Raw genomic sequence first — 18,898 nt, forward strand, 5'->3', positions numbered from 1 at the left:
ATAAAAATAAAAACAAACAAGTGGTTAGTTTCGAAAGAGCTGGAATCATAAGTTAACTTAATATTTTTATTAGTCAAATAAATTATAAGTTAGCTTAAATGATTAATTAAGTACATTCTAAGTGATTATAACTAATAAACCTTTCACAGATTTTAGAGTTTGATTGGTTTGTTATTGAAAAATTCTAAAATCAATTCTAAAAAAAAAATAAGAAACAAAATCGTCAAACTTACATTATAATTTATGCCAACAAATAAATTATTATTGAATTTATTGGGATAAATTATGTTGCGTTAATTCAATGTAAATTCAAATAAAATCTTAATTCCACTGTGAAATAAATCACTTTTTTTTAGTTAATGAGCTAATTTTATAAATTAATTATAGTAGAGCATTGATATTAGTAAATGGATTTTTATGTTGTATCGTCATTCCTTTATTTTAAAGTTGATTTGTTTTTTCAAAAATGTTGTTGAAAGTCAACTGGGCACATGCAGCTAACATTTTTTTTTTATTGTTTTTGAGTACTAATGCTTGAATTTCTTGGGAGCTGGGAATAATTTTTACATTTTTTCAATGATAAACACACTCCATTTATATCTTCTAGACTGCATGCTTATGATATATATCGATGAAAGTAAACTTTCAAAATATAAAATAAAAACGTTGTTGAGAACCTTAATATATATACATCAATCTTTTTTATTTTTATAAGAACTTCGTACAATTATATATGTATGTTTTTGAAAAGTAGATCAGCAATTAATCTATAGGTTTTTCAACACGAAAAAAAATAAAAAATTTGTGGCTGGTGATAATATTGTTACCTCAAAATTAACCTAGAAGTAATTTCACCCTGAAATATGTAAATAAAATAAATTGTCAAAAAAGTAATGGTTAAAGTAAACCTTAAAACTGTAAAAGAAAATTTGTCACTAAGTAGATCTTTATACTACTGATGATTCAAGTGATAAATAGGTTGGTGTAAGATCAGTAATTAAAAAGTGCACGCAATTTAAATAAGGAAAAGAAAAAAACTTTAAACTAGAACTAATTTCATACTTAAAAACATATATAAAAGACAATAATTCAAGATAAAAAAAGTGATGAATAAATATTAAGAAACTTAAATCTAAATCACTCCTAAAAGTTAACTAATAAAAAACAACTATTCAAACTATTTTAATGCATACTTCTCATGCCACTATTTACCATGTGAAGTTTACAAAATTCAACATTTATGAATGATCTTACAAAATTAAATAATTTAATATTTAAAATACACCTTTAATAAAGTTTAAAAATATACATAACTACTAAAAGTTAAAGAAAAATATTTTTACTAATAGCAGCTTAATTAATTACTCGAAACAACTAGAACTAATTTTACGTTAAAAATAAGAAATTGGAAAAATCAATTTGACAAAAAAAAGTAATTTTTTTCACTTATGTGATGCATTTAAATACCATGCTTTTTTCGCTAGTTAATTTTTGAAGTATATGATTAAAATTTTAATTTTAAGTAAAAATAGCTTGTTATTAGGAGAGATGAAAAATATTAACAATGATCTTTGAATCAAAATAAAGAGTTTAAATTTGATGCTGTTATTTCACTTTTCACTTTTTTTTTTTTTTTTTACTAATGACTATTATTAATGTCTCTCACTTCCTCTTTAAAATGTTCATATATATATATATTTCAAAATTTTAACCTTAAACGTATTGATCCAAGGTTTAAAATATTTTTTCATTGAAGTAATATATATTAGAATTATTATAATTTTTAATGTATTTTTTTTATTTTTAATTCTTTAATTAATAATGGAAAGATCGAGAAAGATGGTCCCATGTGTTGTTTTTCGTGGCAAGTATCCAATTATACTAATCTTGTAATTCTCGTTGACTTTGACTTAAATAGGGCGCACACAGAGTACACCGCGTAATATCCTGACCTATAACCCCACTAAAATTATTAATTCTATACAGAGTCTTGAAGGCATTGTGCCTACCACTACCTTGCTCTCCTTGTTAAATGTTTATGAAAATATTACATTTATTTTTTTAATTTTATAAGCATTAAATCTTTAAAATATAATTTATTATATTATCTTTTAATTTATTAGCATTCTTTCATTTTACATAATGAAATATAATTTTTTTTATTTTTTAAATAATAAACACTTTAAAATAAATTAAATTCTCTATAGGTTTTATTGAATAATTGAAAGTAAATTATTAAAGACTTATCTTTTGATCTCGAATTTAAGTTTTAATAAATACAATTATGATAAATATTCGAAAGGAAAACTTTATCATAGACAGTAATTTTACTCAACTTAAATACGATTATTTTTAGTAAATAATATTTATAGTTTAGACTAACAATTCTCTAATGTTTCAATTATTATAAAAAAAAATTCAAATATTTATTCAATTATTACGAATACTTCAACTTAACATATTTGTAGGTAGTATTTATTACTAAATAAAGAGTTTTTTATATTCCTTTTGCATTGCACCCAAATTTATATACTTGTGTTAAAGACTACTGTTGCAAACAAAAGCAGATAATAAGAAATATAATTGAAAAAGAAAGAGATAAAAAGAAGTGGGAATGAGAATTAAGAATTAGTTTGAAAAAGAAATGTGACTCTTCATTACATGCACTAATCAATAAACATAGCGTGAGTATCATCCTAACGATACATTCTTTTAAATAATGCTTATATACAAGCTAATTTATGGCTAAGAAAGGTTGTGTAGAGACAGTATCTCTTAAGAATAGTCCTAAACCACCAAACTAACTATATTGCCGGCTAAATTACTGCAGAAGGAGACTTTAGCAGTATAAATGATTATATGGAACTCATATTTGTCATCTTAAGCAAAATATGATACAACAAACAATGATGCCAATGTCACTGCATTTTCCTTTAGTATTGCTTGAGGTCCTTATTGCTGTGGTTCTGATTCAAGCTCAGGATCAACTAGGTTTGGTTATGAAAATTTGAAGAGTTGTTTAAAGTTACATTAATATCATGTATTAAAAGAAAACTCTTTGTTTCTATCTCTCAGGATTCATAAGCATAGATTGTGGGCTACCTGCAAATTCAAGCTATACTGAGAAGAGCACGGGCATATTTTACATTTCAGATGCTAAATTCATAGATACTGGTGTAAGTAAGAGTGTACCACCTGCAGAGAAGAGTAATCATCAACAGCAACTAGGAAATGTGAGGAGCTTTCCTAGTGGAGTGAGAAACTGTTACAAAATAAATGTAACCAAGGGTTCTAAATATTTAATCAGAGCTACTTTCTTTTATGGAAACTATGATGGTCTAAATCAGGTTCCACAGTTTGATCTTCATCTTGGGGCTAATTTATGGGACACAGTGAAGTTCTCTAATGCATCACTCAGCACAATCGATGAGATAATTCACACCCCTTCACTAGATTACATACATCTGTGTCTAGTTAACACAGGCACTGGGACTCCATTCATTTCAGCCATAGAATTAAGGACTTTGAACAATGCTTCTTATGTCACAAAACCACCTGCATCATTAGCATGCCTCCAACGATTTGATTTAGGTTCCACCACTAACTTAGAGTACAGGTGAGTCTGTTGTATTGATGTATTTGGAAACACATTGAAAACCTGTATATATGAATTCAACACAAAATTTATAATCAGTAGTGCCAAAGTAAACTTGAATCTATGACCAGTTAAACATGAATTCAAATGCACCCTGATAACATGGTTGGATTCACGTTTAAATAGGCATGGATTACGTTTACTTCAATTAACTTCTGTGTTGAATCTAAGTTATTTTTTTACATGTTTCCAAACTTGCACTGAATCATATTAGCTCATTTATATTACGTGCCTACTTCATATTTCATTTTGTAAATTAATATATCAATCATAAAAAAATTGTGGTATAGGTATGGATATGATGCTTATGACCGAATCTGGATGTCTGTTGCTTCCAAAAGGTGGTCACAATTAAGCACCTCACTTAGCTCTGGTGATCTTGCTGAAAATGTCTATAATCTACCAGCAGTTGTCATGAGCACTGCCGCAACACCACTGAATGCTAGTTTTTCCTTTGAGCTCAATTGGGATGCGGATAATGTAAATGACCAATACTACATCTACATGCACTTCAATGAGGTTGAAAAGTTGGGACCGAATGAAACTAGATCATTCAGTATCTCCCTTAATGGCAAGTTTTGGTATGGACCTGTGATGCCTGTATACCAAGTAGCAAATAGCGTATTTACTACAACACCTTTGACTGGACTCTCAAGGTATCAATTTTTGTTATATAAGACATTGCTTGCTACCGTTCCACCCATCATCAATGCCTTTGAGATTTATAAAGTTACAGATTTCTCACAATCAGAAACTGAACAAGATGATGGTATGTTGTTGATCTGAACTTATGTTTTTCATTCAATGTCATTTGTGATTTAAACCATGTATGAATTGGGTTGAGATTCTTTTTGAAAACCAAATATTAGTTGATGCTATCACAAACATTAAGAGCATTTATGGGGTGGCTAGAAATTGGCAAGGAGATCCGTGTGCCCCTGTGGCATACATGTGGGAAGGTCTAAATTGTAGTTTTGATGGTGATAACTCCCCAAGAATCACATCCTTGTAAGTTTTCTATTCATAAAATAAACCATTCATAAATTCATGAACTCCTACCATCAACTGATGTTATATTTGGAAATGCAACCAGGAATTTGTCTTCTAGTGGACTAACCGGGCAGATAGCATCTTCAATCTCCAAGCTCATTATGCTACAATACTTGTGAGTACTTTATTTCATTTGGTTAATAAAGATGGAACCAAATACATTCAATTTTTACTTTTTTTATCCTCTTGAAGATTCAGAACTGTTAACAAGGATCTGAATTTCTTCTTTCAGAGATTTATCAAACAATAGCTTAAGCGGGCCAGTACCTGATTTTCTAACACAACTGCAGTCACTAAAAGTCTTGTAAGTTAAACCGTTATGGGTGCAATTTAATTTCCATGGTTATAAGAAGAGAAAAGGGTGTCATATTTGTCCTATTTTGCAGAAACTTGGGGAATAACAATCTTACAGGTTTAGTCCCAAGTGGACTCGTTGACAGATCAAAGGAGGGTTCTCTGTCATTGAGGTTAGTACACCTCAAACTCAAGGCTATGAATTCACAAGACATTTAGTGTTGAAGATGATTGTAACTTCATTTCTTTATTATACCATTATATTGTAGTGTTATTTTTTTGGTCCTGATCATATATGCATGCTGCATGGAACTAAAACTCATACTACTGATACTAGAAATATTGCCATTTCCTTCACGGTTTCATTTTTTAGCAAAATTATTTCTAAGAAGCTTGAAAATAAGAAGTATCAACGAAGGATATTCTTGTGAATTGTGATAATAAAATATGACTGTTGCCTTGATCTTATTCTCGTGTTAATAATGCTAGCGTGGGGCAAAATCCAAATCTATGTGAACCTGATTCATGCAACCAACAAACAGATGATCATAATAAAGGGAAGAAGAAACATAATATAGTTATTCCGGTAGCAACAGTTGCTGGGATTCTGGTGCTCCTAGTAATTGTAGTTGCAGCTATCATCTGTGGCCTTAAAAAGAGAAAACCACACGGTAAAGCCGCTGTAAACTACCCGTTACAATCCTTTTTTGGTTAATCACACACTTGCTGATTTCATTGTAATCTGTAAACATAAAATCTTTTTCCATGAAATTAGCATCTGTGACCATTGATGTGGATCACATTACGCCAAGTGGATCACAATTTGAAGTCAAACAACGGCAGTATACGTTCAATGATCTTGTTAAGATCACCAACGACTTTGACAGAATTCTTGGTAGAGGTGGATTTGGAAAAGTTTATCATGGATATATTGATGACACTCAAGTAGCTGTCAAGATGCTTTCTTCATCCTCAGTACGAGGATATGAACAATTTCTAGCGGAGGCAAGTTGTCATTACTTGCACAAAAGTTTCTCTCTGAACTCAACCAAATCTTTGGTTGGCATGACATAAAAGTGTCCTTTGAATTGCAGGTTAAACTTCTGATGAGAGTTCATCATAGAAATTTAACTTCTCTTGTTGGATATTGCAAAGAGGAAAACAACATAGGACTCATCTATGAATATATGGCAAATGGAAACCTGGATGAAATTCTTTCCGGTATGTACGCTCACAGCTTATTCTTTTTCATTCAATCAACTTACTCCAAAAGCTTCCAAAAGTACTAAAAGGGCATTTGAAAGAAATTATAGGAATTTTATAAAAATAACTTATGACTCTTATAAACTACTAATTTTAATAAATTACTTGGGAATTGGTATAACTTGTCAAAATTATTTATTTTTAACTTATTTTAATAAATTTCATGATAAAATTTATTTTCATAAACCTTCTTGTAATAAGAGTTTATTGAATAAATATTTAATTAAGTTGCTTACACAAACTCAGTTGTATAGGAAAAAATAGAAGGGCAAAGTTCTTGTCATGGGAAGACAGGCTCCAAATAGCACTGGATGCAGCCCAAGGTTAGAAAGAAAAATAAATACAAGAATTTCTCCTTCAATCCTTTGATTCTTCCCATCTATTTATATTGAGAATTTGATATCAGGACTGGAATATCTGCATAACGGTTGTAAGCCACCAATAATCCACAGAGATGTAAAAAGTACAAATATTTTACTAAATGAAAAATTTCAAGCAAAATTATCTGATTTTGGCCTATCCAAATGCTTTCCCACTGATGGGGGCACACATTTGTCCACTGTTGTTGCTGGCACTCCCGGATATTTGGATCCTGAGTAAGTGCTTCACTTATATAATTTACGGTTATATCATTTAAATTGGAAAAGCATTCTACATGATCCTAAGATAAATATCAATAATAATCATTAGTATTAAAAGCTTATAAAAGTTAAAACAATCCTCACATTACTAGCTTTTCAGATTGAGTTAACCCCAAATTTAATGATTAAAAAAATTTATGAGAAGTGGACTAAACTGTATGATCTACCTTGCAGCTACAGCATATCAAACAGGTTGACAGAGAAAAGTGATGTTTATAGCTTTGGAGTTGTTCTTTTGGAGATAGTCACAGGTAAACCAGCTATAACGTCAAAACCAAATGATAAGATTCACATAAGTCAGTGGGTTAGCTCCATGCTTTCTAATGGAGATATAAAAAACATTGTTGACTCAAAATTACAAGATTTTGACACTAGTTCTGTCTGGAGAGTTGTTGAAATAGGCATGGCTTCTGTGTCCATTAATCCTACTAAAAGGCCAAGCATGAGTGATGTAGTCAACGAGCTGAAGGAGTGTTTGGCTACAGAATTAGCTCGAAAAAATACTAGTTGTGACACTGAAAACAATGATTCAGTTGAGTTGGTCACTATGAATTTGACAACTGAATTTGGTCCCCCAGCTAGGTAGTAGTGTAGTCCCTTCCTGATGCTAAAATAGTTCCTGTATGCTGTGGTAGGTTTCTATTTGCTAAAATAATTTATTGCAGTTATTCATGCTCCAGTTCTTGGCAGTTTTTTATTCAGTGGACTACTTGTTCTTCTGTTTTATTTTGATGTTCTGTAACCAAGCAACTGTACTATGATCATATGTATAAGCTAATATGTTTGCTTCTTTTTCTTTAGAAGTGAACCTGCTCAAGAGGATATCTATTTGTGAAACTTGAAAAATTTACATATAATGTTCTTTCACTTTCACATAAATATGAGCATAAATGATGCAAAGGATATTAATGTAACATATCCATTTCATGAAATGGATTATGGTTGATAAAATGAGAAATCTAATCTGTCAATGTCCACCATAATCTTCATTTTTGTAACCAAACCTAATATTAATTCCTTGTTATAAAATTAATCATGAAGTTTCTTGCCGCCAATACATTGTGAATGTTATTAATGTTACAATGAGTTGGTGTCAGCTTACTGAGGAACACTCATACAGTAGTCAATGTATTTATTGGCATATATGAAAAAAATAGTTTACTTTACATGTGGACGAATTTTTAGTGTTAACTGTTCTTTTTAGTGTGCATTATCCACGAAGAATTGATGTTATTATGTATTGCTATTTTGAAATTTACTCATTAATTAAAAGGTGAAATGTATTTCATATAGACGAAATCAACATTTGTCGTAGAAAGTTTTTGCCTTAAGAAATTGGATTTGCTCATCGCAAGAGAATGAGAGCAGAATACATTATACATTCTTTCTTAATCGTTTTCTTATTGCTAATCTGTTTTCTCATATTTATTTGGGGGTTTTCAATCTTTGTATGTCAGTGTATGAAAACAATAAGACATATTTTTACGGATATATTATTTTAAGGCTTTAGATTAATGCTATTACATTTTTACTTCTAGTTTTTTATTAGTCCTTAACTCTCTTTTTTAGCACAAACTTGTGAATTTGATGAATAATACTATAATGAATAATAACTCAAACCATTAACAATATCTTTAACACACTATTATTAAGTGATCAATCTTACATGATTTTTATTAAATTATAAGTAAAATTTACATAATTTACTAACTCAAATTTCACTAAATGATAAAAAAAACAAAAATTAATGATATATATATATATATATATGTAGCCGAACAGGACAATGAACTAGGAACAGCTTAGCACAACTGTCTGAATTAAGTCAAATCTTTGCCACTTGCAAATGCTTACAAAAAATTGAGTTAGCGAGAAGATTTGCAACCTCAGCTTATACAATAGGTCATTTGGAGATCCTTTTTTGATTGGAGAAAAATAAAAAAAACAAAAAGATTAAAAAAGGAGACAGATCAAAAGCAGAATAATGTTCCCTTTCACAACAGAATGTCTAAATTCAGCAAGAAACCTACGATAGCCTATTTTGATTGCATGTTATTTCTCTTAGTTTAACATATAATGCACCGATGTGAATGGGAAAACATCATATTCAATATTTATAATATATTGTAATAAATTTAAGTGACTAAAACTGTATATAATGAATACACTTTGATTTCTGTCCAACTTTTTTTTTATGATTATTTATTTTTTACCTGATAAAAAATTTAGAGACGTAATTTGTAAAAAAAAAAAAACTTTCTTCTAAATCTCTCCTATGTATAACATAACTCTAAATTTAATATTTGTAACATAAGACGGAAATGTTTTCAATATTCTTAGAGTATGTACTCACTTTTAAAGTAATTAAGATACCTAATATGTATGGTTGTATATATATATTATTTTTTAAAATAAAAAGTAAATGAAAAAAGGCAACTATAAGGAAGTAAGTGTTATAGAAATACCAAAATTGACTCCATACACAAAATCTTCAGGGTATGATCTTGAGATGCATTTTAACAAACTAAATGTCAGATTTAGTGGTAGATTATATCTAATTTTGTTGTTTATATTTTATTGAAGAAGGTTTTTTTAACCCGAAAAGTTGGCTGATTTCAAATCAGTCAAATGAGTGAAAATTAGTGTTAAGATAGAGATAAAAAAAAACTGACTAGAGTTTATTGTTGTAGTTTTTTTTTTTAATTGTATATTTTTATTCAAAAGATGTTTTTAATTGAATAAAGGTCCAATAGAAACTTATAAAGTTCGATATAAGAAGATTGCTTATAAGTTTTTTTTATAGTCACTTATAAATTATTATTATTATTGATAAATTTTTAATTGAATTTTTATAATTTTTTTAGAATATTACTTAAAATAATATATTAATATTAAAAGTATCTATTAATTTATAATTATTTTAACCATAAACATGACTCTTGCGATAATCTCTGCCCATAAACATGTGTACTCGTCATAACTAAGAGTGTATTATTAGTAATTTTTAGATAATTTTCTTTTACTTTAATTATCTTCATTCTATTTTTATTAATAAAATATTAAAATTTTAAAAATTACACAATATTTTTTTTTATCATATCAAATATAGTTGGCCAAGTTGGAGAATCAACATCTTCTTCACTCTCCCACTTGTGAAAGATCACAAAAGAATGAGCTCACAAAAACATTTTCAAGAGAATTATTTATTGACATTTCCTTTTTATATATAAAAAATAAAAGAGACAAACCAAACTAAAAATCCACTATTCCATTTCACAACAGAATTTCTAAATTTAGGAAGGAACTTAACTAAGTATTATATCCCCTTTTGATCCAATCAAGGCCATGCTTTCCCCCATAACCTTCAATTCCAATTTCCAATTACAATTTGAAGAACAAAACAAGCAATCACTGGAAAAAATCAGGAGCAGGACCCACGCACCTCAAAACCCTACACAAGTTGAGTTCAGTGAGTCTCTTGTCTTTGCTGTTTTTAGTTTTGAGAGCTTGGAACTACAAGAACAAAACCCAATTCATTTTCGTTTATAATGTTTTTATTTTAAAATAACCGATTAAATTAAATGTTTTTAGCATATAAATCACATTTAAAAAATTTATATTAATTGAAAATGATTAGATGAGAAAAATACTTAATAAAACGACAGAGGACTCGAGACAAAATTAAAGAGTTGGGGTAATGTTGGTAATTTACAAATGAACAAAACGTAGAAATGTTTCTTAAACAAAAGAGACAAAATTTCAGCTGAAAATACCACATGCTCATACATTAACAGTGGCACAAAGACGTGCTTAATGAAGATATTAGAACAAATTAAATAACCATGTTTGAAGACAAAAAGCACAAGACCCCCATCACGTTTTGTTGTAGCCATCGTTGTCATAATCATCATCATTAACAATATCATTAGTTACATTAATATGTGAAATTTTTTGATACGTTTAAATAAGACAGAGTTTATAAATATATAGTATTGCTTATGACAAACAGTGCTGCCAAAAAAGAAGAATATGCACGTGCTGAGCAATGTGTTTGGAGTGATTTTCAAGAGCACGCGTTGGGTTGAATCAAGGAGACAGGACCACTGACTAATGCTCTCTAATCGTAAGGGAATGTCTCTTGCATTGGTTAGCTAACAAATCACATTAATTTTTAAATTTTCTTAAGGGTCTCCAAGAAAAATGCGCCTAATATAAAACTAACTTCAACTTTCAAGTCACAATCACTTTCTAGCCTCATCTGTAATGTCTTATAATTGCTATGCCTTTCTGCATGCTAAAAGTTAATTTAATTAAATTCATCTTTCATTATTTTCACTACTTCTTTTTAACTAATCAATCTATGAAAGAAAATGCAGTGAAAGTGTTAGCATGATAAATAAAGAATTTAATTTAACTATACTAATATCGTAAAACTGTCATATTAACAAGAATAGTTAATTTTTATAATAAGTAATATAAGAATTATATCTATAATTTTTTTCTAAACTACATGTATTTTCACTAACGATGATCATATTCGTGATGGGTAGGATTCATGGCAGTGGCAAAACTCGCTTCCCATTATTTTATAAATAAACAACGCTGTACCCAAGAAGATAAAAAACAAAGACCAACATTTGCTCGTGCATGGTGGTGCACTAGATTAATTATGATAGAAACGAGAGAACATGATCATTATGGTAATTTTAAACAAGTCACTGATGATTGATTATACTGAAGAGAATTACAATACAATGATACATGTCAACAATTAGAATTTTCCTGCAGCTTTGGCTAGAAAACGAAGATCAGATATGTTAATCATTGTGTTTGGTAATGAAATGATTAGAGGTCATTCATTGGTTATTTGATTTGACCCCATGACAGAAACAAGCATTTCAACCCTGGGAATGATGAATGTGGCTAAGAGGTGTTTGCATGGGAAATGAAGGGTTGAAAGAGAAAGCAATGCTAGTAGGAGGACAATTCAATGCATCAACTTTGTTTCCTAGACTTTCTAATGCCTTAACTTGTGACCTTAGAAACTTGAGATAGTTTGCAGCCTCATCAAGCATGGATGCAGTGTCCATTTTGCTTCCTCCAGGCACAAGCTTCTGCAAAACCCTAATCCTCTCACTTATTCTCTCCCTTCTCTGCCTTGCAGCCACTGTTTGTGGATCAGTTGATATCCTCACATTCTTCCTCTTAGGCTTTTCAACCACTTCCAAGCCCAAGTTCACAGGCCTAAATGCTGCAGCCCTATATATCATTTCCTTCATTTGTGCTATGGCCTCTGGATCAGGCTCTTCAATGGAACAAGACACGGATGAATTTGGTTGCTGGAAATTGATATTTGATGAACAAGAACTCCTATCCCATCTGGGTTTCTTGCATTTTGGTGGATTATTTGAGATAAGCTTGAAACCACCTTCAATAGAAGAATTGTTAGCAATACTGAAGCAGGAATCACTGGCAGTGGCACCAACTTTGATCATTTCAGCTTGATCATTATTCCTCTTTGAACAAATAACCTTTGATTCTATTTCTTTTCCTTGATTGACATGTTGATCTGAAGAGCTTTGAGAAACTGTTTCATCAAGTTCATTAACTGGACACTGCATGTCTTTGTTTTTTCCATTGGAAGCATTACTCTCAGATTCACCAGTGGAAGTTGCTGCACTGCCATAACTGAAGTTCCATAAGTTTCCACAGTCAGACAAAATCATTGAAATTCCATCATCTTTCACAGAAGTGTCTGTGTTGCTGTTTGTATCTGAAAGCAAGCAATCAAAAGACTCAGGAGAGAAAGCACCTTTCCCATTTTTAGAACCATTGATGAGTTGTTGTTGTTGTTGTTGTTGTTGGTGGTGGTGGTGGTGGTGGTGGGCCATGTTGAAATCTGGCATGTAGTTGCTAATCAGGTTCATATTGTGAGGTCCATTGACTGATAGAGATGGGCATGATTGAGATGTTAAAGCCTCTCTCCAACTGGCTCCAGCTCCTGATTTCCCTTCCATGGTTGATGCATGCTGTGACATATTTGTGTTTGGCATCACATCAATCATCTCTGAAGTGGTAGCATCAACTGACTGATAAATCACTCGTTCAGAATTTGCATATGCATGACATGTTGGAGCCTTTTGCATCTCTTGTAGTTGATTAAGAACACTTGAACTTATGTTGGGCATGGAGTAGCCTCCTTCAAAGTCTTGTTGCTGAAGAGTACTCCACAGAATTGGTGTGTTTGTTGCAAGTTCTGAGGCATCCCAACTTAAACCATCCATGGATGATTGTAAATTCTGATGAAACTTGGAGTAGAAAGTGATCCTTGCTACCTGTCATGTTGAAGACAAAAATAATATATCAGATGAAATAAACAGACCAAAAATATTTATCCTAGTACAAAAATAAATATTTACTTCAAGGCTTTACCAGTTCTACTTGTAGATCCAACAGCTGCAAGAACCAGAAAAATATCCCAATAATTAACAGGATTAGAATCCTTAATTGTTTGGATCTTCAATGTCAGAAACAAAACAGAGGATTGAGCACAGGTTTTTTGCCCAATTCTGTTGTTAGCTTCCTTCTTCAAATTCAATATGGTGAAAACTCTGATGAAGTGAAAGTAAACAACCAACGGTTATGTGAGAATGGGCAACTGAATTTTGAGTTCTGAAAAGTACAAGAATACAAGTAGAAGAAGGAGAACTTTTATGCAGTTTTAAGGATAGTCCAGATACATTTAACAAACTGGAAAGAGAATTGAAAGTGAGATAATATGGTTAAGGTTGTACCTTCAGCTGCCATAGAAGACCAGAACTGATGCAGTGTGTGTTATGGAGAACCTTGTATAGGTAGGAAGAACAAAAGGTACATGGTTTTATAATAAAACAAATATTGGTACTTGTGCAATTACGTCAGAAAATTTATATAATAAATGAGCACTAGAACATGAATATGCGAGAAAAATAGAAAAGGAGAGGCTATTATAATATGGTTTTAATTTAACAGTTTAGAGCAGCATAGTGTTTTTTTATAAGCTAGGTGGGTCTGTTAAGACTATTTTTGCAGATGGGGAGCATGAGACTTCAGAGGGTATTTTGAATCTTAAATCTTAAACTGATTAAATATTTTATTGTATTCTTTTTAAGTGCGGAAAGCTGTGACCTCTTTTAGTGAAAACTGCACTGTAAGTGAAGCATCTTTTAACAGAAATACCCTCTTTACAAAAGCTCTCTATTAATCATGGTTTTAATCATAGCCACTATGTTTTCACTTTCTACTACAGTACTATATATATGTATGTGTGTGTATATATACAGAAGAAAAATATTTCTATATAAAAATTACTATATTCTAAGGATATGAGAATTATATCTCTATATAAAAAATATATAATATAATGTTATAGTCTATGGTAACTCCTAAAATTTGGTGCCAAATTAAATAATATATGAAGTGTATTATAAGTGTAACACCTGAAAAATTATTAGAAAAAACCACATACACAATCAGAAAAGATCTGGCTTACAAAAATATATTTTGTAGGATTGGTTCTTTTAACCTGATAGTGGAGAGAGCCAGAGAGGACATGAACATGTTGGCAGCAGTCAGATTATTAGATGAGAGAGAAAGTAAGTTGGCTATTCTAATGTGTCTCATCACATTGTAATTTTATCTTTTGCTTAGATTTATTAGGATTTCCAGAGATGTTGAGGGTGGGTTCTGCTGATTTCTGATCAGTCCTAACCCTATTGCTCCTTCACATGCACCCCATTATTAACTGTTACATGTTATATAGTTCAGTGAGTGGATTTCCATGGCATTTTGCTTAACATTGCTCATGTTTTTCTGATATTCAAGTCGTTTTTACGAATGTCAAACTACTAATTCTTCATCACTGAACTCGTTTGAAAGAGCAAACAAAACTTTGGAGAATAGGACAAATCCGCCACAGTACTATACAGGTATGTATCAGAGTTCGGTGATCTTTTATTATATTACATGCATATAATTTCAAAAATTATAAATATCAATCATTTATTTGTGACGTTTACTTTATGTTATTTTTAACAAGTTTGAAATGCATCATGGATTTATCCATAGTTTACCATTTAAAATGTTACTATAATAAGGTCAATAATCTATTTGGGAAGATATCAATGATTAGAGAAATAAATGCATTCACACATTAAACAACGTAGAAAAAAAATGTACTATCCACAAATATTAGATTATTCTAATTAGGATTTAAGGGATTTTAATATAACTTCAACTCTATTGTGCGTTTTGATATCGAAGTGATGTGAGTAAATAAATTTACAAGTATAATATAATTTTTTTATTTGCAGTTAAAAAAGCAGACACTATTTCATCTAGACAAAGTCATTTTATTCAACTTAACTCTATTAATTGATTATTTTTCAAAATTAAAATCCCGTTCTCTAATGTCAACAATGAAAACAATTTCTTATCAATTTTCAATATTCTTGGTTTTTGTACAATAATGTTCCCGAAGTTTCAGTCAAATATATTGTTGGGAAAAGCTTCAACTTTGTTTATATATATTAAAAGGATAAAAAGTAAACGTTAACAACTTACTTTTAACATATACTTTTAATTATTCAATAAAATTTATTAAAAATTTTAAAATTATTTTTTTCCTTACTCCTAAATAAATATTTTTTTTATAATTTTTATGTATTAGATAATGAATTGCGAATATTACTCAAAGTAAAAATCATACCCCAGAAAGCACTATTTTAAATTAATATTAATCTCATTATAAACTAATTTATCATTTTTTTAATTATTTTATAAAGTAAGAAATGAACAAGAAATGGATGAATCGGGAACCTGCATAGAATTCGGGCATTTGGGTGGGCCCTGGAATTGGGCCTAGTGGTTTGTCTGAGATCAGAATGTCAAAATCTCAATCAATGTTCTGTTCACATCATGCCGCATTTTTCTGCCAAACAGGACGTGAGCTGTCGGCTTAACTTGACGCCATCTTCTCTTGTCTTGTCGGCTCGGCTCGGCTCGGCTCGGTAGCTTCAATCATAAACGACTCGCACGTGAAGTGAACGCTCCTATTCACACGTGGAGACCATGGATTGGTGCAACCCTTGATGAGATGGTCTTGCTCACGTGGCATGAGATAAAAAAAGGGACCATCTCATCCATGTCATGTAATGTTAGACTTCGGCTTTAACAATTATGAAGTTTTCCAAATGTTACAAATTTATTAAGGGATTTTGTCTTATGTGATAATCGTGGATGCTGATTCACTATTAATAATTAAGCATATGTTATAACCCAATTTGTGATTGGTTCGTTGTCATCAACCCTTTAGCAACCATATCGATTATTTTATATTTGACATGTGTATTAAGATATGATATATGATCAAGAATTAAGATCATGTGAGAATCACATATCTATCGTTTATAAATTCTATTCGTGGGTTTAATGTGGCAGACAGATTAAGATATTTTTCAGATAAAAAAAATAAAGCTTTTACAATATCTTATATATAACAACTTGTTAATATGTATATATTATGAGATATAATTTGTTATAATACCTTCAAAAGTATAACTTACTAAATACTTATTCAAAAGGGGTGATGATATATTACCATTCAAGTACGTTAATATACATTTTATTTTAGAAGAAACGTTTTGATAATTTGTAATTTGAATTTACTAAAATACTAATGTGTAACTTACTGGTATAGGTTATATTTTGCAAAAAAAAAATGATGAATTAATTAAAATCTATTAAGTTTACTTATTAAATTAAAAATGGTTGGTAAAATTATTTGTTAAATTAGTTAATAAATATAAAATAAATTTGTCTATATTTTTAAGTAATTATATATAAATTTAGGTTTCTTAGGTCATTAATTTTGAACTCTCCTCATTTTTCTAAAACCGAATATTTTCTTAAACAAAAATATTATAATAATTAAAGTGAATAGAATAATAAAGAAAGGTTTTGTTACAAATAAATAACATACATTAAAGAGGACAGTAAATGAAGAATTGTATCAGACTATCAAAGATTAAAATAAAATAAATAAAAATTCTATAACATAAACGATTTTTTAAATGTGTGTGTAAGGACACGTGTTATATAAAGCATTAAATATATCTTATTAAAAATTTAAATTATTATAAAAGCTATGTATTGAAACAATAAATGTCTGCAATTTTAATATAAATTTTTTAAAAATTTTTTAATTTGTGTCATTGGACATACATTAAAAAATTATAGTATAAAAAATGTTTTGTTTATTAATAGTTCTATTTTAATCTAACAAGCAAGAATATAAAAAAATGCCATACTATTTTCACAAAAATTGTGCTACCAAGTCATTAGTTTTCTGAATGCTATTCATTCAACAGAAAGTTAGAACTCCGACCAAAGTAACTACTCATACGTCAGGACGAAAATCTACGTCTAATTAAAAGAGTAATGTTGATCTATATTATTTTTTTCCTATATCTTTTTAAATATCTCTGAAAGATAATTATTTAAAAAACAAAATATAAATAAATATAAGTGATTCCTAGATTAAAAAAACAGATAAATAAAAAATATCAATTCATATCAACTTTCTCTTTTCAACAATTGCAGCCAAAATTTTTAGCATTAACATTTTTGTTGAAAATATAGTTCAATTATTGAATGGCTGAAATTCAAAGTAAAAGGGTTGATTGGGTGAATATATATTGTATAAAGATAAAGTGATAAACCCAATCACAAACCAGCCAATTGTTGAAGACTTGACTCAAAAGGAAAGTTCAGTTGTACATAAATATTAATAAATAAATTGACTTGGCGTATATTATGACGTGATAGACTATGTCTATACATATGCAAGTTGTTTTACTTATGAAATTACGTAAAATTAATGATAACTTTAGGTAAGAGTTCTAACTTTAGACCAACTCGAGGCAAATATATTTGCTATAAAACCTTTGCAGAAAACGAAGAACAAAAAATTGGGAAAATAAAAGGGATAAAGACAACCGAACAAGATGAAGAACAAAGGAGAAAAGGACCATTGGACATAGACCTTTTTTTACTTATCCATGTAAACCCATAACCTCCATAAATGTCCCAGTTTCGAATCATTCTCAAACTCTTGAGAATTACCGTACATTGAATGAATAATACATATGAATTATTTGTTCATCTTTTTATTTTATTTTAATCATACAAACACATAAATATTACATTATTTTAATCTAACATGAGACTATTTACTTATACTTGATTTCAACACATTTATACCCTGTTAAAAAGTGTGAAAATATCATCATTGAATGAACAATGTGGTGCCCATTGCCAGCTCCTCCATATCTATATTGAATCCCTCCAAGATGTGCTAAACGTTGCTAAGGTAGCTATTGGTACAGAAGTGTGAATGAAGATGTCGGCTAAGGATCAGATAGGAAAAGGGGTGTGACCACCATTGTTGACAAAATGGAATTTACATCAACCATGCATGATTGAAAGATCAATTCCCCTCTTTTTCATGGCATTGTGTGCTTTCATTCCTGCACATGCATGTACAATAGGTTCTCACATTCAATGGCCTTAGGTCTACAACCAAATAAAAGACACTCTATCATCACTATCTCTTAGAATAAACCATCATTTTCTCTTACCTTTAATAGAAATGGTGGTTTTATCCTAGAATTTCCTAATCTAGCTTTGCCCATTGCCAATGCTCAAGGGTGATATGATGTTGACTCCCACGTGCACACAACGGGTCCACACAATCATCTATCTTTATCCTCTCTTTTTTTTTTCCCTATTTGTGTAATTTCTAGTTGTGGAAATTATTGATAATTGTTAATGACCATTACAATTATTTTGTACATCATTTTTCTCAAACTGATGCATACACGTGCCATGCACGCTATATATATTCATAATCATATGCTCACTTCATGCAACCTCCCATATGGTATTTTTTTTATTATTA

At 30.1% G+C, this 18,898-nt stretch overlaps 2 protein-coding genes across 2 annotated transcripts; one reads left to right on the forward strand and one right to left on the reverse strand.

Annotated features, from left to right (window-relative positions):
- Nucleotides 1–2,900: 2,900 nt before the first annotated feature.
- LOC113849011 (probable LRR receptor-like serine/threonine-protein kinase At1g05700) lies at nucleotides 2,901–7,522 on the forward strand. The gene is given in 13 exon segments (XM_027478533.1): nucleotides 2,901–2,991; nucleotides 3,076–3,616; nucleotides 3,946–4,424; nucleotides 4,525–4,663; nucleotides 4,749–4,820; nucleotides 4,938–5,009; nucleotides 5,092–5,172; nucleotides 5,489–5,670; nucleotides 5,775–6,004; nucleotides 6,094–6,220; nucleotides 6,517–6,587; nucleotides 6,590–6,858; nucleotides 7,078–7,522. Coding segments are annotated over 13 exon segments (2,760 nt in total). The 5' UTR covers nucleotides 2,901–2,906; the 3' UTR covers nucleotides 7,490–7,522.
- A 4,279-nt stretch (nucleotides 7,523–11,801) lies between these two features.
- LOC113851018 (transcription factor bHLH87-like) lies at nucleotides 11,802–18,632 on the reverse strand. The gene is made up of 3 exons (XM_027481509.1): nucleotides 18,579–18,632; nucleotides 13,336–13,359; nucleotides 11,802–13,238 (listed from the first exon to the last, which is right to left on the reverse strand). The coding sequence occupies exons 1-3, from the start codon at nucleotides 18,630–18,632 to the stop codon at nucleotides 11,802–11,804; spliced, it is 1,515 nt and encodes a 504-aa protein (XP_027337310.1).
- Nucleotides 18,633–18,898: the final 266 nt, after the last annotated feature.

The sequence above is a fragment of the Abrus precatorius genome, unplaced genomic scaffold, assembly GCF_003935025.1.
Source record: "Abrus precatorius isolate BTA unplaced genomic scaffold, Abrus_2018 Scaffold9, whole genome shotgun sequence".
Taxonomy (NCBI): domain Eukaryota; kingdom Viridiplantae; phylum Streptophyta; class Magnoliopsida; order Fabales; family Fabaceae; genus Abrus; species Abrus precatorius.

What these genes read in the sequence shown, in the direction of transcription:
- LOC113851018 (XM_027481509.1), bottom strand. Translation starts at nt 18,632, where the DNA reads ATGGGCAAAGCTAGATTAGGAAATTCTAGGATAAAACCACCATTTCTA. An exon ending in AACCACCATTTCTATTAAAG is followed by an intron (nt 13,360 to 18,578) that starts GTAAGAGAAAAT and finishes TGGTTCTTGCAG; the next exon opens with CTGTTGGATCTACAAGTAGA. An exon ending in TGGATCTACAAGTAGAACTG is followed by an intron (nt 13,239 to 13,335) that starts GTAAAGCCTTGA and finishes TCAACATGACAG; the next exon opens with GTAGCAAGGATCACTTTCTA.